Consider the following 27,111-nt stretch of genomic DNA (forward strand, 5'->3'; position numbering starts at 1 on the left):
TAGAATGGAAATTAATGAGGAAAAAGTCTATTTATTAAACTGTAACATACAGATGAAGTTGCATCATGAGGACATTTTGGGCTGCAACTACAGGTCGGATCCCTATAAAGAACACACTAAAGTGGATCCCTGGCTTCCATGTTGAAGCAGTAATTTGATAGTTGCGTGTTCCCAGTGAATGAGAGTCAAGTCTTGACAACTCCAGCCGGCAAACGTCCTTCCGTTCCTACAGAACATCTGAACATCTGATGAAACTGTGCAACAGTGGAGCTCAGTTTTCAAGGAAAACTTTTCCGCTATGAGAAACAATTCCTGCAGGAGAACAGGCTGCAGGGACAACGCATGAACCACCTTGGCACAGTCTTATTAGAGGAAGCCTACTTATCTCTGCAGTGATGGTGCGTTTTTATGCGCTGTGGATGGTAACTCTGCTCCAGTTGTGTCAGGCAACCATATACACCAACGACTGGGCGATAAGAATAAAAGCTGACCGTGAGTCTGTCAACAGGATAGCAGAGAAATATGGATTTACTAACATTGGTCAGGTAGGTGTGATGCAAAATACTGACTGTCTCTCTTTTTGTAGACCTGTAGTGGACTCAGTGTGTAGGCCTTCACATTGTCGAGCTTCAAGTTAGGCCACATCCCATTAAAATACGTTGAGCTACAGCAAAACTAGATAAAATCCAGCATGCAGTATAACGTTTGTTGCAAAATATTGTCTCAAATACATCCTCTCCAACTCACCACTGTAATTGATATAGATTTAATCAGAGAGATCAATAGGCTAATAGTGTCCAATTTAACCAATTACCAGACTGCCAAACCTGCAATATCATATAAAGTAATGTTATTGCAGATATCCAACTAGAGTCATAACATCAATTGTATTATGTCTGAGGTTAAGTGCAATAAATGTCCTTGTGTTTTCAATTCACTGTCCACCATCTGCCTAGCAGAAACTAGAGTAATATTAATTTCTGTGCAAGATTTAAGAAAACCTTGATCATATTTGACAGTCAAATATAGCTGCAGTACATGATTATGTCTCAAAATGATAAAATGGTAATAAACTGATAGAGGGAGTGCTAAACTGCCACTAAGCGACTGCAAAATGAAGTTAAAATATTAGTTTAATCATACAGACTGAACATTTTTTACTTTTGTGGAGTCCTGGAGAACTTTTAATGTCAGAGGTCAGCAGCTTCTCATTACACATTACATTACAAGCCTGTCGGGATGTTCGTGGCTAAGAGAAGGATACCAATCTGCCAAAAAAGAGTCACATTTTATTCGCTCACCTCTTACCCTCATTTTATTATTCTATCCTTGTCTATATAATATTAATTATCCAAACAGTTAAACCTCGAAGAACCAGTACTTTATTGCCATTTCAATTAAGGTCACAAAGAACTAACGAAAAAAAACTGAAATCAATCAGACCAAACATGTCAATACACCCACAGAATGAGCAAATAATAACAAAATCAATAAATAATAAAGCAAATAAATAAAATAGGTCGAGTTATAGAGCTCAGGCCCATAAAATTCAACACATGGACTCCCCGGGGATAGGTGCTGTAATGAAATTTGCTTGGGTCCATGTTTCACTACGGGTGATATGACCAGAATGAACCTTAGAAACTGAAAGATTGTTACATAGAGGTCAGAAGTCAAAGTAAATTTCACAACAGAGCCACCAGGGAATAAATTAGGACCATCATTTATTCTCATCAGTCAGAAAATGTCCCTGCTATGATACTTTTTTTATTACCACGAGCTGCTCTTCTTATACATTAAAAAGATCTGTTGACGTCATGGCATTATGGACACAAACACATGAGCGGCAGCAGTGAAGCTGGTGTCTTGTGGCTCAGGTTGCCATTGCCTGAAAAACTATCACAGGTGTAAGGTAGCCGCCTTAATGAAAGCCACCAAAGGCAGTTTCATAATTTAACAGCTGTTTAGTACAGTGACAGAGCAGGATGAGCAACACACCTTCACCTGAAAACAAATTAATTTAGAGGATTTGATGTCTGTTTCACCAGATTGGAGACCTCAAGAGTTATTACAGTTTTCGGCACCAGGAGACAGCGAAGCAATCCACTGTTTCCAACAAAGAGGTGACTGTTAGCGTCGCCAAGGAGACCAAGGTATAGTAATGGGATATGAGGAGAACTGGAAGACTCTGCTAGATTATTAATCAGCTGCACGCCCCCTCTCTACCTGCAACACATAAGCACACACGTTCATGTACTGGCCCATTCGACACATTCATATCTCCACATCATGGCATTACACACACTCATACAACCTCAAAGCTTTAGGATGGCAAGAGTCATAAAGAGGAACAAAATGGCCAGTATCACACCACATTTAGAGGGTAATTGTGGTTTGGCCATTTTTTCTTCCAGTAATAATAGTATTCTACACACACACACACACACACACACACACACACACACACACACACACACACACACAATTTTCTGAAATCTGGGAAAATTGTGACAAGGCAAAGGGCAAAATGATTACCCAAACTGCCTCCTATAAACATCCATCATACTTTACAGACCAACTGGTTAAACTTTGACCTGTCTATTACAATAGTTGCAGGCCTAGATAAGTATATACGTATATAAACTAAGCAGCCAAACATAAAACAAAATTAAATATAATTTTCCCCTCACCATACTTATAATAAATGCTGGGTGAACAGCACTTTATTTAGGCCTTCATATCTGACCTATAGAGTATACACTGTAGTCATATTCAGCTGTTTATGCTGTATATAATTAATGTCAGAAGGGGTTTATGCACTTCTGCTGGGGTGCTACACTGTATTTCTTTGTCTCAGTACAGTTGAATCTAATCTCATCTAATGTGCATATTTAAGCTCCCTTTTACAAGATTCTTGTTTTGAACAAGTCAGCTTGAAACATTAAAAAGTCTTCAACCAACTCACAGAGCTAATGTTAGATACATTTTCTAGTTAGCTACAAAAATAACATGCCGGCACAAGTTGTTATAAAGAATTATCTTTTAAGTCGCAAACTAGCAGCTCTATGAGAGATGAGGCCTATGGGACTGTTGTTAATTAGGCTGTTAATTATGTGATAATAAACTAGAGTATTGGGATATTTCATATGAAACATTTGAACTGCTGGTGGCGCTAGATTAAAAGTCACCAAAGTCATTAAGATTAATCTTCTCCATGAAAGTCAGTGTGGGCCAAAGTGGTGGACTGACCATTCAACTGACCTGACCACTGCCATGCCTAGAGCCATGCCGGTAGTGTGTCTAAAAACATTATGTCTACATCTGTATAAGTACCCTGTGTTTTCCTTTTAAGGTGGAATGGCTCCAACAGCAGGTGGTTCAGAGAAGAGCAAAGAGAAACTCTAGAGCCAGTCACATCTACACCACTGACACGAAGAACAAACACCTTCACACTGCTCATCCTCAGTCCAGCCGCACCCCTGCATCCCTGCACTATAATGACTCAATGTGGAACAGCCTGTGGTACATTGTGAGTCAGATTTTTTTTTCCTTTACTAAGCTCAAGTCTGAAACACAGACACATAAACCCAGACAGACAGAGCCTAAAATAGACCCTGATTTATTCTTTAGTCCCAAGGGCTAAATTGGATGTCCCACTATTTGCTCCACAGCACTGCAGTGATGAGTCCAAAGGCTGCCAGTCTCGTATGAACATTGCGGGGGCCTGGAGGAGAGGGTATACTGGGAAGGGTGTGGTGGTGTCTGTCCTAGATGATGGCATTGAGAGAGAGCATCCGGATCTGAAGCCAAATTATGTAAGTGCCCTGGGATGGGACGCTGTTCTCGGGAAGGGGACATTAATCATTTGGCAGAGCTCTTAGTGTAAGAGCGCAGCGCTGAGACAGATATTGCAGGCAAAGCTTTTGGGCCAAAGGTTTGGAGAGGCCGGCCAACAGTATTGGAATGGACATTAAACGTCTGATCCACTTAACTGTCGAGTGGACTGGTGAATAATACTCTTTGTGATTTGTCTGATGAAACAGAGACAGATAGCCCCTGGCATTTTGTTATGTGCCGCTACTTACCATCCTTCTGATTTAGGATCCTCTCGCCAGTTATGATATGAATGGACAAGACCAAGATCCTTCTCCCAATTATTCCAACAATGCTCCTAACTTGTGAGTACTTCTTGTTTCTAGATTTCTCTTTGCACCTGTTTTGCAGTTTCCCCATCATAATTCTAATTAATGCATGCTTTTCTTTCCATTTTTTCAGTAATTACATGCATATATGGATATGCAAATTCCCCAGTCTGAATTCTGTCTTCTCACTGGTTTGATGTAACGGAAATAGCCTGTCTTCTCCTCATGCATATGCATCTAACCTCATGTTCTGATGTTCTCCTCCTTTCTCTCAAGCCATGGGAGTAAGTGTGCAGGGATGGTTGCTGCGGCTGCAAATAACTCTCAGTGCACTGTTGGAGTCTCTTTCCAGGCACGGATAGGCGGTGAGTACATGTGACGGCATGAAACTAGAGGACTTGTGGAGGTTAAAGTTTTGTATGTAATGGATTCAAAGATTATCATTTTCTCTCTTCTGTCCGGTTGACCTGTAGGCATCCGTATGCTGGATGGAGATGTGACAGACATTGTGGAGGCCCAATCACTAAGCTTCAGACCACAGTATATTGATATCTACTTAGCTAGCTGGGGTCCAGAAGATGATGGGGCCACTTTGGAGGGACCTGGGCCTTTGGCTCGTCTTGCTTTACGAAATGGCATCAAAACAGTGAGAGAAAGAAGAGAGAGTTTGTGTGTGAAAGAGGAAGAAAACGGGTTGTTTGTGTGTTGGTTTATGTCTGTGCCCTACCTGCGGCTGTATATTTACTTCAAGGGCTTATCTTTTTTTCCTTATCAATGTGTAAATATCATTAATACATTAATCACCTCTGACTGCCTCCCCAATTAATCTCAGGGTCGGCATGGGAGGGGCTCTGTTTTCGTCTGGGCATCAGGGAACGGAGGGCGAAGAGGTGACCACTGTTCCTGCGACGGCTACAGCAACAGTATCTACACTATCTCTATCAGCAGCAGCACTCAGCGGGGAAGCCGGCCAGATTACCTGGAGCAGTGCTCCTCCACACTTACAACAGCTTACACTGGTGGGGAGACAGAGGAAGTGGTGAGTAAAAAAAGAAACATCTTCTGCGTGATTGTTCAGTTTCAGAAGATACACTGTGATGTGCTGAGCAAGGTTATTATAATTTACTCAAATTAAACTAAAAACTAAAACTAGGTGTGAAAAGACATTTTAGTCTATTTTAAGTCAGCCCTATTACTTTCTGCTGCTGCACTTCATATATGGCTTCTACTGTAAAGCTTTATGAGAATGATTGTTTACCTTGGTACAACTCAATAAAAAAAAAAAAAAAAAATAGACTTTAGAAATAAACACAAACTAACTACTGACAAAACTAACTAAAATAAAATAAAAATACACAGGAAATGTCTTTCAATTTGCTCAAATTTGTCAACACAACAAGCATAAGGAGGCATTTATTGAGATGTCTACATGACTGTGAGGCATTGTATTTGTATTGTAATTTCTATTCTAAACTTTTTAAACCTTGCCCCTGACAAACAAATACTATGGCTAATAAAAACAAACTAAAACTAAACATTTTTAGAAAAGCGTACAGGGAAGAACCCCAAACAATAGAAACTAAACTGAAACAAGCAAACCCTCTCTGGAAACTTAAACTTAAATTAATCGAAAATAAATGAAAAATACAGAACTACAATAACAATAGTGCTGAGGTGGGTCGGTATACCATAGGTAATGGAGGCACCTTAGTGGTGAATTTTGTGTTCTGATATTTTCGCTGAGAAAAAGTTTACAAAAGCACCCACATCCACATACTACATAATGTTCCTATGAACATTTATTGGTATTGATTGTATTCACTGACAAATAAATCAAGGTGTGTGTGTGTGTGTGTGTGTGTGTGAGCCCAAAATAACACGGCCCTTCTCAGTCAACAGTTACAAGCACACTCTGCACATTGCTTCTTTACTTTACTCAATCCATGCTGGCTTTACCCATCATCCCAAATTCAAAATGATAATCATAATATATATAATTATTATGAATTAGGTAAGTTAGCATTATGTAGATAATTATGTAGATATTAGAGGTAAATGGTTCAATGTCATTTGAGATGTTTCCTGGACAGAACTGTATAGTTTAATACTATTCATAGGGAAAATAGAAAGCGTTCATCTGGTAAATGTCCAATTGATAATTCCTATTAACCTTTAGTCGGTGCACAGCAGGTGAGCTGAATGTGAAACTCATGAACGAACAAGCAAACAATTAAACATTTTGACTAATGTTTCCAGTAATACATGAATAATTAATGAATATTTACTTGGGTTTAAATTGAGCTTTTCCCTCAAGGACATTCCTGTTTCCCTATAATTTGTATCAAGCTACATTGTTCTTCTTAGGAAACTACGTTTCCATAAAATAAAAGTTTAACCTGCCATGAAATATGAAATTCTTAAATCTCTAATCTTGTGGCTGGAACCTACAATAACTTACCCTAGTGAAACCCCCTTTGCTTTCCCTGCAGAGCTAAACAGAGATTATGGAATAAATAAGTTATGTGTTGTGTTTTGATATTTATTTTGTTGCCTTCAAGCTCCTAAAGGCATTACTGTCTCCCCCCCAGAGTCTTGGAGGCGCGAGGAGCGTTTCTGATGTATTTACAAAGATCTTTTTTCTCTCTTTTTTGATAATAAAATTATATTAACAACAGATCTGAAAATCACTTTTATATCATTTTTTGATGATGGCATTTGTAACTTTGGTTGAAATTTAACAGATTTAATAATCAATGCTGTCTTGCCAGCTGCTTAAAGCCAAAAAATACATGTTTGGGAAATGAGGTGGAGGCTGGGGGGGGGTAGTGTTGGGGGCAAACAAGCAACAACTTCTGCAGTTGAGTGTGATGGTCTGAGACACCTGTCAATCAAGCAAATACGCCCCAGACATACTCCCTATGAACTTTCTTCCTGGTAGAATGATGAATTTTAAATTCACATAGACACAGGAAAAATTACCTACTCAGACTCTATATTATAAGGTTAAAGGATCTGTATATATACTGCAAGTCTATCGTGGCCTACTCCATTAAGGCCATCAAGCACAGAAGAAAAGCTCAGTTCTTTGTAATGGCAGGTGAATATCGTTAAATAATGAAAAGCTAAAAAGATCTGGTGTCCTCGACAGGTAACGTTGGGTCCACAGCAGAGCTGCAGCCGGACTAAATCAGAAACCTCCCTCTCCTCCTCCATGGCTGCAGGTGTCATCGCTCTCACTTTGGATGCCAAGTAAGCAGCTCTCCCACACATAAAACCCAGACAAGCAGGCACAGTTATAAGTTAAAAAGTATGATTGGGTGATGGGAGTATGATTTTCTTCTGTCTGGCCTTTTCTCAGCCCCTTGCTAACTTGGAGGGATGTGCAGCACATCATTGTCCGAACATCAAAAGCTAATCATCTTATTGATCCTGACTGGCATGTTAATGGAGCCGGATACAAAGGTACTCCCACTGGTCTTCTGCTACATTTCTAATTCCAAACTGAAGTGAAATGAATAATTGCATGATATCTTTTGAATGCAGTCCTCCCAAAACTTATAATAAAGAAGATGAGCAAAGATAAGTTAAGCTTGATAAGCATATTTTGGTAAATGTTCTCTCAGCTCTTTTTAGGGAAACTATCAAACAGCGAGCATACAAACTAATGAGATACTGTGAGCAGAACAGTAATAAACGCCTACAAAGTCCCAGGAGTGTGTGATGTCTTTTATAAGCTACAGTGCCTTTTATGCCCCAGCTAATGTGGTAATATGTGTGTATGTGTATGTGTGTGTGTGTGTGTGTGTGTGTGTGTGTGTGTGTGTGTGTGTGTGTGTGTGTGTTTGCGTGTGTGTATAAGTGAGCCACCTGTATGGCTTTGGCCTGCTGGATGCTGAGAGCATGGTGAAGGAGGCTGAGCGTTGGAAACAAGTTCCCTCACAGCATGAGTGTTTGGAGGAGGCTCCCATCCAGCTGAGCAGGTATCACACCAACCACACTGCAAGAGATCTCCACTTTGAGTCAGGGCTTCCCTTGATTCCTCCCCTTTTATCACACTTTATCTATTTTTGTCTCAGTTCTCACATGGATTTCTCTCACATTGATTCTCACACACTTTAATGGGTGTCATTTTCTTTACTGCTCCTTTCCTTGTAACTCTCTCTTCTGCTCCTTGTTTTCTGCCTCCTCTCTCATCTCTGCTGCTCCCTGTGTCTCTTTATTCTTTCCCTCTCTCTGTCTCATGACAGAACTATTCATCCAGGCTCGGTGTTGACGTCTGTGTATGAGAGTGCGGGCTGCTCTAGCGAGTCCCTGCAGCACGTTGTTTATGTGGAGCATGTCGTCGTCCGTGTTACCATCACTCACAGTCGTCGCGGCGACCTTTCCATCACGCTCACATCACCTTCAGGCACCGTGTCGCAGCTGCTAGCTAACAGGTAAGTAAGAGCAATGCTCAATCACAGACAGAATGTGTGGAAACTAAAATATCACCCCCCCCTCCTGTGGCTTCACCACATGGTTTCTACGTACAGCAGTAATCTGTGAGCCACACTCTTTCATTTAGAGCACAGCATATCTCCACAGTGCTAAATTCTCCAGTTTGCAACCTTGTCCCATTAGGGAGAAAAATTTGGATTTTGGCAAACACTACTGGAAAATCACAGGAGTGGTGCTCATATGGTGTTTCAGGGAACAGGTTTAATTTTCTGGCAAAATTCATTTCTGGCAATTTTCTGCTGCTTTCAGTGCCTCACTTTCAGCAAACTCTGCAATAGTAAAAATACACCACAAATTAGCAACAAGAGACTCAAGTACGTCAGTGGAAAAGTAACTATGTACGAGGGAAGTTGCAGATTGCAACCAACTGAACACTTCTCGCGTCCCGCTCCCTCTGTAGATTTTTCTAACAGAAACACAACTCATTATTATACACTAATGAAAACATTCCCATGAATATTATATTCCATTTCTGTCAATACATCCTCCTAAATATTACACACTGGACCTTTAAAGCTGCTATATATATTAACAATGGGTTCAATTATTGTGTATAATGTGAAAGTGGTCAATCAGTGATGAACCCACTCATAATCATCACATGACTATGCAATTCTCCGCAGCTCTTGAGTGAGACTGATTTATTGTTCATCAGCCTATTGTTTTAGTCTTATGGAACATGTTAAGGTTTAGTCTCACCACTCTCATAGCAAAGCTACCAGCCACAGCAGTCAGCTGTTTTCAGGGTAAAAGATCTGATAAAATTACTCTACACCATCTGTTCAGCACCAAACAGCAGACAGACACAGGTAGTGACTCGCTGGTGAACATAGTTCACTAGTTCCTTTGACAGATTACTTTGCAGATGAAGAAAATGCTGCTTATGTTACTAATATGTTACTGCATCAGTTAAAATCATTGGATAATATATATAATACTTTAATTACTATTGATACTTTAGTACATTTTGAAATACTTTTACATAAGTAATACTTTAAATGCAGTATTTGTACTTTATTGAACTCTCTTTACTTTTACCTGTAAAGATCTATAGTAGCAGCAGTAGTAGCAGCAGTAGCAGCAGTAGCAGCAGCAGCAGTAGTAGTAATTGTAGTAGTAGTAGTGGTAGTATTATCATGATTATGTAATGTTGTGGTTTAGGCCTCTTGACGACTCCACCGAGGGATTTCAGAACTGGGAATTCATGACAACTCACTGCTGGGGGGAGCAAGCAGCAGGGGAGTGGACTTTGAAAATCCAGGATACTCCTTCCCAGAAGAGAGACAACACTGAACTAGGTCTGCTCTTCCTCCCTGTAACATCTCAGTATTATGAAACATAGCCTGAAGTTCAACTAGAGCAGCAGCTAAAATACAGTGCAGGCCTCCCGAGACAGACCTCTTATCTTGCTCTCTTTTTGTCTTTTGTTTCATAGGGATGCTACAGGACTGGTCCCTGGTGATTTATGGCACCGCAGAGCAGCCGTATCCTGTGCATCGTGAGAGAGCCCGATCTGCTGAGATGCCCATGGATAGTGACCTCACTGAAGAGTACAGTGGTGAGTCATGTACTCAGCTGGTATTAAGCTGCCCCTTCTTCTAGCTCAGACCTCTCACATAGCAGCTAAATGGACTCTAATGCAGATTTACAGTGGATGTCAGTTCAGGTAGTTTTTCTTTTATAAATATGGAACTATATCAGCAATCTGAATAACTTATCTGTCGTTCCCACGATGGTGCAGTGACTTTGCGAGTATTTGCCCTTCCAGGACCCTGCGACCCAGAATGCAGTGACGATGGTTGTGAGGGGCCCAGCCCGCAGCAGTGTGTCACGTGTTTACACTTTTTTCTCAAGTTCAAGAACAACACAAGGTTAGCATGATTGCACAGCGCAGAGTACAGTTAGCAGATCCAAAATGCATTGTACAGTGTTGATAATGCTCGTACATTTTGAAAAGTAAAATAATCAGATGTTATTAAGTCCATGTGCTTATACATTGTGCCAAATTCTTAATGCTTGCATGTAAGAAGACAAAAAATGAACATGACCATGGTTTCACATTACAGTGGTGAAAATCTACACCCACTCATTTAGAGTCATAGCTCTTGTCCTCTATGTGCTTTGGTCTGTGTCTGTCCAATAGGATGTGTGTATCAGGGTGTCCCAGGGGATTCTGGGGCGACCGCCGGCGTTGTAAGAGGTGCTACTCCTCCTGTGAGAGCTGCACTGGGAGTCGCAGTGACCAGTGCACTTCTTGTCAACCTGGTCATCACCTGACTGAGGGGACTAATACGTGCACAGCCATCTGTGGCGATAACTACTACCTCGACCACGGTTGGATTTCTGGCTTCAAACCTGCCTTTGTGTTTTGTCACATTTTTGTAATTATACATAACAAGACAGAAGGAATATCCTCCAGTGAACCTTTAAGGATCCTTTGTTTGGAACCAGCTGCATATGAGCCTGCTAATGAATAGCCAGTTGATGTAACTGCAGTTGAGGGGTCTGTGAGTAAGATTGATTAATCGCTCTGATGTGTATTCCATGTGTATTGTTTGATTCCCCCACAGATGCAAATATGTGCAGAAAGTGCAATGAAAACTGCTTGAAGTGCACCTCCTACAGCATCTGCACAGAATGCAAACCAGACACAAGGTGAAACAAATTCTCTGATGATGCTTGAATTAACTGCTCGGTAAACATTGCTCCTTCTCTTCCAGTCACAGAGAATACTGATTCTCTCTGTGCACGCACACCCTCTGCAGCATCATAACAATTAGAAAAAGCCACAATATTTTTAACTCTCTATTCAAAAGAATATTTTATCCTTCCCTTTCCACACACTGCTCGAAAAAGAAAAATGGATCTTCATTTCCATTTTGCAATATTATCACAAGAAAGGACAAAACATCTCTGTCAAATTCACCGTATTGTTAGAAGTTAGAAGTTTCCGGAACACTCTGACTCAGTTCACCAAGTACTTGTGGTGGTGTGTTGTGGGTTGGAAAACTGAGTCTGCGGTCTAAAGGCAATGAGTCATCTTGACGGTGTCACATGATTGGCTATGTGTGTGTGTGTGTCACGGTGCCACATGCTCTCTCCGCCCTCTCCAGTCTGCAGGGGAATCGGTGCCAGCAGAGCTGCGTGGCGGGATTCTACCATGACAAGCAGGAAGGCACATGCAAGCCCTGTCACAAGGCCTGCGCGACCTGTGCAGGTGAGAGCACAGGTCAAGGGTTGGGGTCATGAACTGTATGAAATCTAATTTAAATTCCTGATATTGAGCTCTTCTGGTTTGCAGCACTCCTTTGTGTCCTTTATCCATTTAAAAACATGTTTGTTTCTGCCTCATGTGGCATCAGGTGCAGGTGCTGAGGCATGCAACCGTTGTGCAGAAGGCTACTTGACGGAGGAGTGGAGGTGTGTGCCCTCCTGCAGTGCTGGTTTCTACGCCACAGAGCCAATCCCAGAGAAAGCTGATGGGCACAGGATATGTAGGAGGTGAGCTCACTGGTGTGTGTTCAGGTGTGGGTGGTTTGTTTATCTGCTGATGGCAGGCCTTATTCTGGTGGTTGGCTTCTGTGTGTGTTTGTGCTTGTTTTCACGCTTGTATTTGGCGTTGTGTGACTGTATGGGTGTAGTTCTTTCTTTGTGTCTGTATTTTGTCGTGGTCCGAACGTGTGTTTGTGTGCACATGTATTCATTTTCCATGCTCTCCTCCTCAGGTGTGACGCCAGCTGTCTCACCTGTGTGGGGCCGAGCCGGGGGAACTGCAGCAGCTGTTCCAGCGGTCACAGCCTGCAGGAGGGAGTGTGTGTTGTTAACACTGAGTGCACAGACGGTCAGTCAACCATTGTTTTCCTTTATTACGTGTTGGCTCACTGCTGCTAGATACATATAATAATACCTTAACGCATTTAGTTCTTGCTTCTGTAACTTCTTTAACTTCACAAACACAATTACCAAAAACAAAAGTGAATTGATATCATATACACACAACAGCTGCTAATGTTGGATGAGAGTATAAAGACTGTTTTATATATATGTATATGTACAATGTGATATTTATTAGCCAGTTTGGCCATTAATCAGCTGTGTTTATATGTGGCTTCCATTCTTTGGCATCTGAAATTGAGCCCACCTCTTAGATGGTTATTCATTTCTTAGTAGGGCTGCACGATACAGTAAAAAGATCATATTTCGATTATTTCGACAGATTTTGATTAGTGTGGGAACATTTTTGGGGGTCTGTAGCAAACAAACATGTTTTCTTAAATCTGGAGAACAAGATTTGTAGGCCAGTGCATCTCTGCAGCACTACAGTACTTCATTATAATGCTGTTCTGTCACACATTTGACCTTTTATTAAAACAATTGCAGATTCTGCAATTTGCATATAGCACATGGCCATATAGCAGTTGTTACAGTCAGTGTCGTTCTCTTGCTGTATGTCTAACAGGAGAGTACCAGGACAGTAACGGAAAGTGCCACGTGTGTGATGCAACGTGTCTGAAGTGCACAGGGCCGCAAAGAGAAGACTGCATCAGCTGTGTTTCTTCACGGTGAGTTGGTCTTGACTTTTTAGATTCAGGGTCAGAGGGGAAATGAATACATCCCTCTGTTTCTCTGAGTTAAAAATTGTGTTTCACCAACGTGTAGAGTTACAAATAGTAATGTTTCATGGACATGTTGATATTTTTTACAATCAAAGCCAGTAGGACATCAATTCGATATAAGTGAAAACTAATTGTGTGTGTTATTAAAGACAGAGTCTTATTTCATTTTAAACAAAATGTCTAAGAAATTTTGTAGAGCTGAAACAATCAGGCACCTAACTGATGAGGCGACTGAAAGAAAAATAATCATAACTATTATGATAATCGATGAATCGTTTCAGTAATTTTCAGTCGCTGGTTCCAGCTTTTCAAGGAGAGAGTTGATTATCTGCTTTTCTCTGTCATATATCATAGTAAACTGAATATCTATTTGAAGATGTCACCTTGGGTTCTGTGAACTTGCAATCTGTTTGTCACTGTTATTTGACATTTCATACACTATAATGGATAAATTGCAAAAATAATTGGCGGATTAACTGATTGGATTGAATATGAATAAGGCATAAAATGTCCCATTTAAGGTCTGTTGCTTTCTACGTGATTTGTCAGAAAAAAAATTCATTATTATTATCATATTTCATTATATATAGTATATGTATCTAAAATCACACATTGCCTCCTAGCTTAACCAACAATCCCCACCCCTCCTCCTCTTCTCCCTGTGTCAACACACTCAGCTTCATCTGTGTAACTCTGCCATATGTTACACGCCGGGATGTAAATGAGTTCAACTCATTTGCATAGACAGGATTCATATCTGTTGATTTTGTGGTGTTGCAGCTGAAAAAGTGTTTTTGACGTTGTTGTCGGCTGCAGGGCTCTGGATGAGGGCCGCTGCGTGGTGGAGTGTGCCAAGGGCAAATACCAGTCAGGTGGCCAGTGTCACCTGTGTGACCACACCTGTGCCACCTGTGTGGATGCAGGGGCTGCCAACTGTACCAGCTGTGACACTGGTGAGGAGTGAACAGACGTGGATATATACTGTTTGTGTGTGAGAGAGAGTTACAGGGACATAAAAAAGTAAAAGCAGATTTGGTTAAAGAGACCACACACATTTTTAGCTTTAAAGCAATGGTGAACCTTGGGAGAATTGATTTTATTGATTAGTCTTCTGTTCATGATTCCACATATTATTGATCATGTTTATCTGTTGCTTCCATGGGAAACAGGAAATAGTCACTTCTTTCCCTCTCTCCAGTCACTGCGATGGTTAAACAGGTCTCCAAATCACTCAGTAAATGAACATATATACATACAGGCAAAGCAGATCCGCCTTAAATATAAAAATCTAAATATATGAATAAATATATTTACTTAATTATTTAAATTAAGTTTTTTTTTTTAGGTTAAACAGTATTATATCAAATCAAAATCCAGGATTTCAACATTTCTGATGTTAGCGACCCCTTGTGGTAGTTGGAAAAAAGACACTGCAGCAGACAGCTGTGCATGCCACTATATAACCACACAGCTGAAAACACAACACTCGCATATTATCGTCTTATAAAGTGGATGTGGTGAACTTGTTAGCAAACAGTTGCTCATTTACACATCCAGCAGACATGGAGCAACATTAGCATTCATTTGCAGTCGTGTCTCTGGCCACCTGATGAATGTAAGTCCAATATTAACTCTACATTTACCTCTCCATTAATTTCTGAGGAAATTATTTGGCTCCTTACCTGATAAATGCTCCACTATGTTCACCAGCAGTGGATTGTCTATTTGGTGCTGGGCAGGTAGTGTACAAGTTGTACAAGCTAAGGTTCGACCAAAGTTCAACATCACACCTCCTCCCAGCATGACACTGCTGTTTGTCCTCCAGATAAGTTTGGAGTGGAGCGTTACCTGTATAAAGGCCACTGTCTGGATGCCTGTCCCGAGGCCTTCTACCACACCAAGGAGAGGAGCTGTGAGCCCTGCTCAGACCACTGCTGGCTCTGCACAAGCTCCACCCACTGCCTCAAGTGTAACTCCTCCTACTACGTCTCTGATGGAGTGTGTGCGAAGCTGGAGTGTGGAGAAGGTAAAAAAGGACACAGTGTTATACATGAGCTGTTTTTAAATATATGTTGTGCTACACAGTGACTCCGTGTCAAAGATGACCTCAAAAAGCATTGTCTCACAAATGTCCAATCTTCACCCTCTCTCACCCTCTTTTTCTGATCGTTTCTCTCGTTATTTCACACTCTGTTTTCCTTCGGTCTAAGGGGAGGTGGAGGATCCAGATTACGACGACTGCATGGCGTGTGAAGAGGGCTGCAGGAAGTGTGTCCTGTGTAAGTCACGGCTCTGTAGCCAAAGTGAACATAGACCGAGCTCTCCTCCCAGTGTGTTGCCGACCATGTTCAAGAGTTTTCCCTGGTAGTTCCTGTTTAAAAGGAGAGCTGAGTTTTTTTGTCTGCTTTCAACAGATAACCCCAGGCATTGCCTGTCCTGCACTGAGGGCTTTTACAAGTAAGGCTGTGTGCCTCACTGTGGCCATGTGTGATCTCACCTCTCTGCACTCGCTCTGCCTTTCAGTTCACTGCAATGCTAGAATGAAAAGGGCCCTTTTTGCTGTGAAAGTAGAGTGGATTTTTGTGTGTTTGTGTGTATGTGTGAAGAAAAAACGCAGCTATAGACTGCTGCTTCTGTTATCAGTTTTCAGGATGGCTGCTACAGAAACTGCCCGGCTAAGACGTACAGCGTGGAAGAGGAGATGACCTGCGTTCCATGTGATGACAACTGTGTGAGCTGTGATGAACATGAGTGCTACTGGTGTGAGAGCGACCTCTTCTTATCAGGTAAAACGGCTCCACATGGTCAAGACATGAAAGCGTGAAGTATTATTTACAGTGGTGGAAGAAGATCCTTTAGTAAAAATATCAATGCAATATAAAAATATTCCATTTCAAGTGAAAGTCTTGAAAATGTCACGTAGAGCCTCAGAAGGAACTTTAATTTTTTTTTGTTGATTCTGGCGGCCCCTGTGGACAAAAGTGGTAGTGTATGTACCCCCTCATTTTCATAGATTTCAAGGGGAATCAGACCAAATTATCATTAAGAATAACTATAAATAAATAGTTTCTATCTAATATTTTCTTGCTGATCATCTTGTTTGTTTTGTAGGTCATATAGAGGCATCAGTATGAAATGGAGAGAAATGGAGTTTCATTACCAGTTAAAGCTTATTGTACATATAAGTAAAAGTATGAAAGTATCTTTAGCAAAATGTACTTAGGGTATTAAAAGTAAAGTACTGATAATGCACTGTTATATATATATATATATATATATATATGGATAAAAATTGATGCAACAGAACCAGAGATATCATGTATTTTATTTAACTTTTTCTTGTCAAAACCTGCCGCCTACATTACCCACAATGCAACTCAACTGCAACATTTTTTTTTTTTACATATGCAGAGTTACTCCCAAAGATCTGTAAAAAAAAAAATGTTATGTGTACAATCTGTGGCATTCTACTTTAAGTAAAGAACAAATACCTAAAGTTGTGAACATGCCCAACTAAGTGGGTTACATAAAATTTGATCTCTCCCATTTTTCCCAGAGGGGAGTTGTGTTTCAGTGTGTCCTGATGGTTTCTATGGTGACGAAGACACCAATGACTGTGAGGAGTGTCACTCAGACTGTGTGACATGTAACGGCCCGGAGGACGATGAGTGTCTGTCGTGTGAGGAGGGGAAGACACTAGAAAACGGAGTGTGTGTGTCTGACCATGAGGTCTGTCCCATTAAGACCTTTCGCAGTGGTGAGACTAATACTTGTGTATTCCACTAATCCAACTGTCTGCCCATAATGAATCAGGGATTTGGGCACTTTCACAGGGGCAGAAAAGAAATCTTGGAGGGTAATTGGTCTGTGTGCCACCGTCCCTGAACCTTGTACCAACTTAAGTACTCAAAACAGGCAGAACTACTGAACGTGGGCCAGATACAGGCTTTGAAATAATTGATTGTATATGCTGAACATTTAGTTCCCCCCAAGAATTAGTTGGACAGACCTTAAAACAACATATGGTAATTAGTGTGAGGCAAGACATCTTAATTATAGGAACTAAAATAACTCAGAGAAAAGTACATAGGTTAATACAAAGGTTGAAAATGAACACACAGAAGTAAAGTTATTCTTAAACTTTGAATTTCAGCAACTACAAAACCTTGGATTAAAGCCTCAGACCACACAAGGGAAGAAAGTTTTACAGGGAAACGTGTTGGAACTATTTCTTGACCTGGCCAGGGTATCAGTTTCATCCCGTTTCCAGTGTTTATCCTAAGATTAGCTAAACTAATCGCCTGCTGGCTCTAGCTTCATATTTAGCATACAGACATGAGCATGTTATTAATTCTGCTCTATCTCTCAGCAAGCTAGCAAACAAGCATATTCCCTAAAATGTCAAACTCTTTCTTTACAGGGGATTAGATGCAAGAAATGTAGGCAGAAAAGGAAGCAAAGGTGCAACATTTCCACACTTATGTAAAGCTGAAATTGTTCCCTTAGCCCTAATCCAGGACCTTCATTATTCATATCATGAGCATACATTTGAGTCACTCAGACATTGATACAATTCATTACGGAAAGAATGTTGAAAATACAAACTCAGTGGATGAAAGACAATCCTCTTAGCTACGTACAAGGTGGGAGAAAACGTGTAAAGTAACTAAAACATTTTTTTGTAAAATCACAACTTGTCATTTTTATATTATTTATGCAAATCGGGGGCATCCGGCAGCAAGACTTGCCGCCTCTGGAAACTCACGGGAACCTTTAAAACTAACCGTTGTCAATCTAAAATGAAGATAGCAGCAACTTGCAACATGTAGTTTCAGCAACTTCATGGCATATTTCTTGCATGACATGTTTTTAGAAACACATGGTGATCTATTATTTTCGTAATATAAATTAATAATATAAAAGTTGCCAAAGTTGTTGTTTTAAATCCGAGAGCAGAAAGCAAGGTGCAGTCAGCAAGTGTTTTGTTGTTCATTAAGACTAAAGCATCCAAAGCTGTGAAGTGACATGACCCATTGTATCCAAAAACGTCCCTATGGACACGTACTAGGATGGTCCTGGATCAGGGCTTGGTTTCTCTCTGTCGTGTAATGATAAGCACTCTGGCTCTTTCATGCTCACTGTGTTGTTTCTTTAACCTCCAGATGATGGTGCATGTGAAGACTGCCATCCATCCTGTGAGTCCTGCTCTGGAGACGAGAAGAACCAGTGTACAAAATGTGCAAAAGGTCTGTCACTTACAGTATGTAGATTAGGTGTTTTTATGCTTTCAGGCCTGCAACAGCAGTTTCATATTTTTGTGGTTACACAACAGTATATCGAGCTCTTTTGCAGTGATGATGTTTACTCTGTCTTCCTTCTCCAGGGCGGTTTCTGACCGCACAGCAAACATGTGTGTCAAAGTGTCCGGGGGGTTTCTTTGCCAGTCGGCTGAGCGGTGTGTGTGAGGCCTGCCCTCCAGGCTGTTTACAGTGTGTGGACGCTCAGCACTGCACTCGCTGTCAGAGCACTCGTAAAGCCCCATTATTCCTGCAGGATGGACAGTGTGTCCAAGAGTGTGTCAGGTGAGGGGTCAATCCTGTCGCTGTTAGTTTTTTTTGTCTCAAATTTAAATGTATTTACACACTATTCACATTCTGGGAATGTGCTCCAGCTCTTTCCAGAAATTGATTATTCTCAGTTTGGATACTGTGGGAATCTTACCCTGCTGGCAAAATCATGTTGAAATCACATCTTTTGAAACTATCTCTGAGGTACGAAAACTAAAATGACGGGAGATGTGTTTGCTGGCTGTGACTTTGACGTTTCCTACTCGATGTTTATGTGCCATTAAATTGTGACATCCTTGAGATCGAAAGAATATCTTGTCCTTGGTGAAGAGGTCCTTGAAGCTCCATTAGCACTGACACGACCATTTTAACTTTTTGGCCATGAGGGCTTTATTTTTATTTTATATTTACTACCAATTACCGAGCAGGTTTTTTTAGCAATACTTAAGTACTACATGATTGTCTGGTTTAATTATCAGCTGTCCTCTGTAGACTGAAGCAGAGAGCAGAGCAGAGCAAAATGTCAGTCCTCTTGTTTACCCCAGCAGCAGCACATAAATCCATGACAGCATATTAAATAAAAAATAAGAAATATATGCATTCCAACTTGACACATTATACAAGGAAAATTAATCACTTAATTAAGAGACTTAATGTTTATACTTGCCATGTTCTTGAGTAGGAATTTAAAAGTAATGCATCTGTTTAGTGATGCATCTAATATAGGTCCATTATGCCGCCTGGTTCAACTGATGTGATTTCAACATAATCTAAGTGTTAAGGGAAGAATGCAAATGCAAAGCATACATGCATAATAAGCCCAGTACTTGTGCCTTTTCTCTACTGATCTCTGTTTGGCTCCTCACAGGGGTTATCTTGCAGGCCAGGTGTGTCGTAGCTGTGCGGCGGGCTGTGCGTCCTGTGGGAAGAACGCCACCCACTGCCTCAGCTGTGAAGAACCTCTCCTCCTACACAAGCACCAGTGTGTGGAGGAGTGTCCTCCAGAGCACACTGTCCGGGACAGGGAGTGCCAACACTGCCCCTCAGCCTGTCAGGAGTGCAACCCACTCGGGCAGTGCACAGGTACTGAAAGCACAATGCAAAAAGAACAAATTTGGCAGTTAGAGCTCATTCAGTTTAATCCACAATGTCTGTTTACCTCTTTATAGTCCTCTTTGGATTGTGTTTTCATTACCAGCCAAGTGTGGTGTGTTATTTTTAGACCCGCACTGACAACATGACTCCAGGGGCGACAATGTTGGTTGCTCCACCACTTTAGATCCAAACTTAAAATAGGTGTTGAATGGATTGCCATTACATTTTTCAGACACATTCACAGTACCCAGACAATTTTTCCTAATGACTTTGGTGAACACCTGACATTTCCTCCAGTACCACCATTAGGATTTTTAATAAAATATCTCAACAACTATTGAATGGATTACTATTAAATGTCCCCTGCAGGATGAATTGGTAGTCCCTTCCGTTTGCCTGTAGCACCATCGACACAATCCCATCAGCCTCAGCTTTACTTTGTATTTAGTGCTAATTAGCAAATGTTTTGCATGTGACCACACTAAGCTAGACTCCCTGTTCCCCAACCTCTAAATCTGTGTCTAGATGATAATGTCAGAAATGTTTTTATTCCATCGACTGTGTACAACATTTGACTCACCTGCCTCAAGTCTATTTGTCATTCATGCCTTGTTAGAGAAAAGGCTTTTCTTCCTCTTGCGTTCCTCTCAGAGACTTAAGGATACTAGTTTCACTGAGTTGTACTAAACTGTTCTCCCATTCAGTGCTAAAAGCTGTTCTTTGTGCAGGCTGTGAGGAGTATCACTTTCTCCATGAGGGCCAATGTGTGCAAGACTGTCCTGAGAGGTTCTTTGAGGACAAAGAGCAAAGGGAGTGTTTGCTTTGCCACCCTGACTGTGCTTTGTGTGACGGCCCAAACAACAATGACTGTGATGCCTGTATGGACCCCGAGGCCACTCTGCACAGTGGGGCGTGTCTGGCAGCCTGCCCCTCCCATACCTATAGAGACCCTATGACAGGAGAATGTAAAGGTACAGCAGGAAACATACAGCACAAGTTTATCTTCCTGTTTCAGAGTTTTGGTAACTGAGGGATAATGAGAGCAAAAAAAATGCATTCCTCTGCACTCAAAACTTGAAATCCATTGACTTTGTTAATATTCTTTATTATATATTCATAACTCCTGCCCTTTTGGATATGACAGAAGTCAGAGATGCTACTAAAACTTTGTTTTCTCATCACTGATGCAACATTTTCTGTCCTGTAGAGCGTCCTTCATGCGTTTTCTCAATTATATTCTCTACTATGCCTGAGTGTGTTTCCTGACTTTAGCTCAGACTAAAATAGCAACGCTTTTCAGACAGTTAACAGGCAGCTGTCAAACCTTGAAAACAGAACAGCGATGCCAAAGACAGTTCCCTAGAGAAAGACACACCGCTGTGGTTTTGTTATTCAAAAACACAAAGGATAGTGTATTTCTCCCAGGAAAATGTTGTAGGCGATGCCCACTTTTGTTGCTACATACAGTAGCTGCCAGCAGTAAGACATTTAAAAGGAAGTACATTGCTGTACTGAAAAATGGTCAGAGGGTGATTATTTTCATCTGAACTGAACAGCAGAAAGGCAGAAAATGTTGTCACAGATCACACTTTGAGAGCCAAATAGGTGGAAACTACCAAGTAAGGTGTATTAATACAGAAGAAAATGACTTGACTAATATTGCAAAGGTATATTATCAGATTAACTATTACAATAAAGTTAATGAGTGATATCAAGTTAACATGAACAAATATTGATTGGTAGGTGTGATAACTTAATCAGTTACGAATATTTTTTGTTTTAGACTGTGATGAATCTTGCCTTACCTGCTTCGGGCCCCACGCTGGCTCCTGCACCAGCTGCAAAGAGGATCAGAGGCTAGACAGCCGCGGCCATTGTGTGCCATCAGCCAACAAGTGTTCGCCTCGCCAGTACACAGACCAGGATGGGGAATGCCATTCGTGTCACAAATACTGCCACAGGTGTTCAGGTCCCAGCAAAGCTCACTGCCTGAGCTGCAACCAGAGACATCTTCTGCTCAGTGAGTCGAGTTTGGCTTGTGAATTCTCTGAAGTCTTCATGTCCTGGAAAGCTCTGCAGGCATCTGTGACTTGTTTGTGTAGCTGCATGATCATCATGTTTGTTTGTTGGTACAGATGGCACCTGTGTGGCTGAATGCCCCACAGGCCACTATGAGGATGAGTTGGGGGAGAAATGTGAACCGTGCCACCCTTTCTGCCAGTCCTGCGTTGGAAAGCACAGCCACGAGTGCCTCGCCTGTAAAACCCACCTATTTCGAGAGGGCAAAGAGTGTGTGGAGACCTGCCAGCACAGGTAGTTTAACCTGCTCACCATCCAGCTGTGCCGCTCATCCATCACATTAAGTGCGGTCACACGGTTTTGTCATTAATAAAAGATCGGCCTAGTCACATAATGTCATTCTGGACACTAAACCCATTGCTTTCCTTTAGTTAGCTGGACAGGGGGGCAGTTTGGAGATAGAAGCTAATTTAGCCTGAGATTTAAATAGTCATTCATGTGGCCTGTAAAATGCTAATTAGGCTTGATTTTATTTGGGGTGCAGTGATTGAGAGAGTTAAATTAATGTGCCGTTAAATTGATGTGCAGTTAAATACTCAAGAGAAAACACAAAAGTGATACAAAGGCTATTTAATTCTGTGACGTTTCACCCTACATACTTTCAGGCCTGTGCAGCATATAGCAAGAAAGAAAATATTGCTTTATAATGCTGAACCTGTTTCTGTTTGAAATGTTTTTTTATGACTGCATCCCCTCTGTCATGGTGTCTTATCTATGTCGTGTCTGAGTAGTTACTGTTGTTTATAGCTGTATGTGACTGAGTGGCTGTGGAAAGGAATTTCCTTTGAGGACAAACAAAACTCTAATCTCATCCGATTTAATTGAATCTAATCTATCATAACTTTCTTGCCATCCATCCGATAGTCACTATGGAAACACAGGCTCAAGGATGTGTGAGAAGTGTGACCCAAGTTGCGGTGAGTGTATCGGGGGCGGGGAGGACGGCTGCCTGAGCTGCGCTCCGGGTCTCATCTACCTGCGGAAAGAAGGCCGTTGCCTCCCCTCGTGCCCTCAGGGATACTACCACGACGCTGCACATAGGACCTGCGAGCCCTGCCACACCAGCTGCAGAACATGCTCAGGTAAGAGCGTCCACTCAGCAGTAATTTAGTGTCATGCAGATAAACACACACACAGATCACATGTAGGTGATGAGATATTGATGGTGCTGTTTTCCCCACGGACTGCAGATGTGAAAGTGGTGGACTGAGCTGTATATTGATCATAGCACTGTTATATCAGAGTGTCCGCAGGGTCCTAAGAAGACTAAAACAATGTGAATTTTAGGCCTTAAAATATCTAAGTGTCATAAAGGTCCAGCAGGTAGGATTTAGTGGCATCACGTGGTGACGTTTCCGATTACAACTCGGAAAACCTCGCTCTAGAGCCAAAACATAACAACTTCTATATTCAGGTGATTATACTCTAATGAAAAAAAAACAATGAATGTTATATTCCATTTCTGCCAATAGATCCTCCTAAATGTTACACACTGGACCTAAATGTGATTATTGACAGGTCTTAAAATTGATTGTATTAATATAGTAAGTAAGGTTACTTATACAAAGTTGCATTTTTCAGTCTTATTTTTAAATGGGTTTTTCGGAAAGATTGGGTTTTGATAACAACTATAAACCAAAACTGACATGGAAGTGAGACCAATGTTAGTAAATACAATTTGCCTTTCAAACTTTTTTCCACAAGTATGGACATAAAATAAGTCTTAAATTGCATTCATGATGGTCTTAAAAAGTATTCAATTTAACTCTTATTTATATCAGTTCTTAAAAGAATAATGTGAACAATTACAAACGATTTATCTAATCTAAAGTTCAGGAACAAGGCTGGTGATATTCTCAGTTTTGTCCCAAGACCAAAACCAACAATGTGTTAGTCCACCGCTCAATACTTTGTGACTTCCCTAGCCAGATGCCCATGTGAAACAAGAGTAAATTTGTTAGAGACTAGTTTCAGTTCTGGATTTAGTGAACTGAAAAACTGAACTGAAAAAAAAAAAAAAAACCCACAGCATTCATGTTCATGTATGAACATCTCACCAGGTGCAATGGTGTGGTTCATAAATATTAGGCGTTGGCTACAAAGACAATACTTGTTAGTAGCATCAATTGATTGTTAGTTTTAATATTTTAATAGTATTGTTGGACAATAAGAGACGTATAGAATATCACCAGAGTTTCCCTTTATGTTGTTATGTATCTGCAGGAAAAAACTCCCAGTCCTGTGACTCCTGCTACCCTGGATACCTGCTCTCAGATGGCGTGTGTGAGTCCATGTGCGACACAGGCCAGTATCCTGTAATAAAGGTAACCACACTTTTTTTTAGCTTTTAATTTCACAAATATTAACTTTTTATAAAAACATTAAACAAAAATCCTTACCCTGGCCTTGCTTCACCAAAAAATAATTATTACTAATGTTTTGGCCCCAGGTATCATATAATGCAATTCAGACTGACTTATTACTGCACCAGGAGAAATCTGGAGAAACAGCAGAGTGAAAATTATTACTGTGTCACGATTTCAAAATAAATCTCCTGGCTCATGCTGTGAGGCAACTTACTGAAATTGTCTGGCAGGTAGATGCATATTAATTGATTAGGCTCAAAGGCAGTGCCTCAGTTATATTCAGTCCTTTTAGAAATGAAAGTTTTGCATATCTTTAGAAGCAAAGAATCAATGGTTGTGATGTAAAATTCATCCTGTAGCTGTGTGTCCATCAATATAAGTCTTTTCAATGTCAGTCCTTTCTCCTGCCACTCATCAGGGTTCAGGCCACGCTTGTGAGGACTGCGACAGCTCCTGTCTCGAATGTCGGGGGTCTGGTCCAGCCAACTGCACCATGTGTCCTACTCAGGCCATCTTAGAAGCTGGAGGGCGCTGTCTGCTTTGTTGCCGCCATGAGGAGGAGGAAGACGAGGCCACGACGCAGCAGCAGGACTGTTGTAACTGCACTGAGACTCGAGGTGGGCTGTAGGTTGGTGTTGCTTGTTGAAAGAAATGCAGGAAATGGAGGAGAATAGAGAGGTACATGTATGGAAGCTCATTTTCGCAAGTAAAAAAAAATAAGCGCCTTGATAATATATATAAAATAAATGTTCATGTTATGTCAAAATTAGGAGATAAAAAGTCAAAGATATGAGATATTGTTGATTGTATCCCTTGTAAAGTAAAAATACTAGGGCTGCAACTAATAACTCTTTCATTACTGATTCATCTGTTGATTATTTTTAATACTCATAAATGCAATAATTCTTGCTCTAAGCAATGTGGTCCTACAAGAACACACAATCTTCTTTCAAAGTTGGAACAGTTTGGGTTATTTCACATTAAAATTTCTAAATAAATTTTTTCTCTGTGCTCTCCTTACTGGTTTGAAGTGGGCGGGACTCACATAGTTCTGTGCACCAATCAGAATTTGGCATCAAAATGTGATAACAGTTGGTGGGTTGACAGGCCACTGTCAATCAAATCTGACCCACACAGTCCTGATGAAGGAGATAAAGTTCTTGTTTTTTAAACTCTTATTAAATAAACATAAACCTTAATTTGTCTTTTTAAGTTTGATTGATTGTTGTCATTAATATTTAATGTTTTAGAGAACTACTTTCAGTGGCTTTAAAATGAAGTTTAGAGTCCTTAATAGAGACCTGATGATACTTAATAATTTTGTATTTGCATCTTTATTGCAATGATCAGTGTTCTTAACCTATATTGATCTTTTTAGGAGAACTGTAAATTATAATGTAGATTTCTTTTTTAAAACCAAAAAACAAGATACAACAGATATAGTGGCAAGCCTTTCCTCTCAGCTGGCATACAGACAGCAATAAGATAGGGCTGTATGTAGCTTGAGAGGCAAAACCCATGTCTGAAAATCACTTGCTGATGCTTATTAAGCTTATGACTGTGAGTGTAAGTGTCAATGTCAGCTCCTTTATTCTCATCTGGATCTTAGTGAGTAAATCAAACTAAAACTGTAAAATGGGGGAAATTGAACTCTTGTAGACAACAGAAAAACAGAGCTTGAAGCACGAAATGTATTGGTGTATGTTTATGTATCTGTGTCTAAACATCCGGTCTTTGTGGGATTTCTAGGAGAGTGTGTCCTCAGCACCAACTTGGCGTTCAGGAACGAGGAGGAAGATGAGTCCAGAGGTAACCTGGCAGTCTTCATCATCGCCTCCATCCTGTTGGTACTGGGACTGGTGGCCGTCTTCTTCCTCGTTAGACACTCCCGCTCCAAGAGTGCGCCCCCGGACATCACTCCCCGCGGCTATGAGAAGCTGGGCTCTGGTGGAGGATTCGGAGGTGGCAGCAGGCACGGCGGCTACAGCTCTGCCTCCAATAGTGGCCGCGCCAGCTCCTCCGGCGGTCGGTTCCAGGAGACTCAGTTGGTTGACATGGGGGAACGTCGCTTAGGGAGTAAGGACGACGATGATGATGATGATGATGATGAAGATGAGGACATTGTTTACATGGGCCAGGATGGTACCGTGTACAGGAAGTTCCGGTACGGACAGCTGGGAGAGGACAACGAGGACGAGTTGGAGTATGACGATGAGAGCTACACGTTCCGGTGAAGCAAAAGAATCTCTCTAAAGAAACATTTCTCCTCTTTTTCTCTCTTATCCCTCCCTCTGTGCTGTTTATCTCCTCCTGCCCTGGGGGACAGACCCATTTATCCTCCACTGAATATGAGTTGAACCGAATGAGACATGAGAATCTATTTATAATGAGCTGCATTTTACAACCGCTATCCATTCACAAAATATAATGTGCGGCAGAAAAAATTCCATGTTGTTTAGCATTCTTAAAGACTTTTTACGTAATTAAGCTTGATTTCTAGACTTGGTTTGGAGTATGTCGACTTCCCGCATATATAAGATAATTTATTATGGGCATTTACCAGTTTTGACAGTTTCATTAATCATATTATTCATCTTTTAAATTGTTGTGGTGTTGAATTAGCATTTTAAATTTGATTAATCACGGTATTTCTTTTGCTTTTCTATATCCCCCAGTGTTTGCTGTCATTGAATTTAATTTGAAAATGTGTTGTTATTCTGTGTAAATAAAGTCTTGAAAAAAATGCATC

General features: G+C 40.9%; 1 protein-coding gene across 1 annotated transcript; it reads left to right on the top strand.

Moving 5' to 3' along the window:
- Positions 1-353: 353 nt before the first annotated feature.
- pcsk5a (proprotein convertase subtilisin/kexin type 5a) lies at positions 354-27,109 on the top strand. Its single transcript, XM_051413485.1, has 37 exons — positions 354-545; positions 2,049-2,153; positions 3,353-3,529; positions 3,672-3,815; positions 4,102-4,178; positions 4,419-4,507; positions 4,616-4,788; positions 4,975-5,181; positions 7,291-7,391; positions 7,501-7,604; positions 8,002-8,122; positions 8,390-8,578; positions 9,801-9,937; positions 10,075-10,197; positions 10,408-10,510; positions 10,783-10,973; positions 11,210-11,294; positions 11,753-11,856; positions 12,002-12,140; positions 12,365-12,480; positions 13,099-13,201; positions 14,072-14,208; positions 15,081-15,281; positions 15,466-15,534; positions 15,670-15,712; positions 15,899-16,041; positions 16,812-17,012; positions 18,418-18,501; positions 18,639-18,837; positions 19,691-19,905; positions 20,646-20,888; positions 21,701-21,937; positions 22,053-22,230; positions 22,861-23,078; positions 24,220-24,320; positions 24,781-24,979; positions 26,112-27,109. The coding sequence occupies exons 1-37, from the start codon at positions 396-398 to the stop codon at positions 26,594-26,596; spliced, it is 5,691 nt and encodes a 1,896-aa protein (XP_051269445.1). The 5' UTR covers positions 354-395; the 3' UTR covers positions 26,597-27,109.
- The last annotated feature ends 2 nt before the right edge of the window (positions 27,110-27,111 follow it).

The sequence above is a fragment of the Dicentrarchus labrax genome, unplaced genomic scaffold, assembly GCF_905237075.1.
Source record: "Dicentrarchus labrax unplaced genomic scaffold, dlabrax2021, whole genome shotgun sequence".
NCBI classification, from domain to species: Eukaryota; Metazoa; Chordata; class Actinopteri; family Moronidae; genus Dicentrarchus; species Dicentrarchus labrax.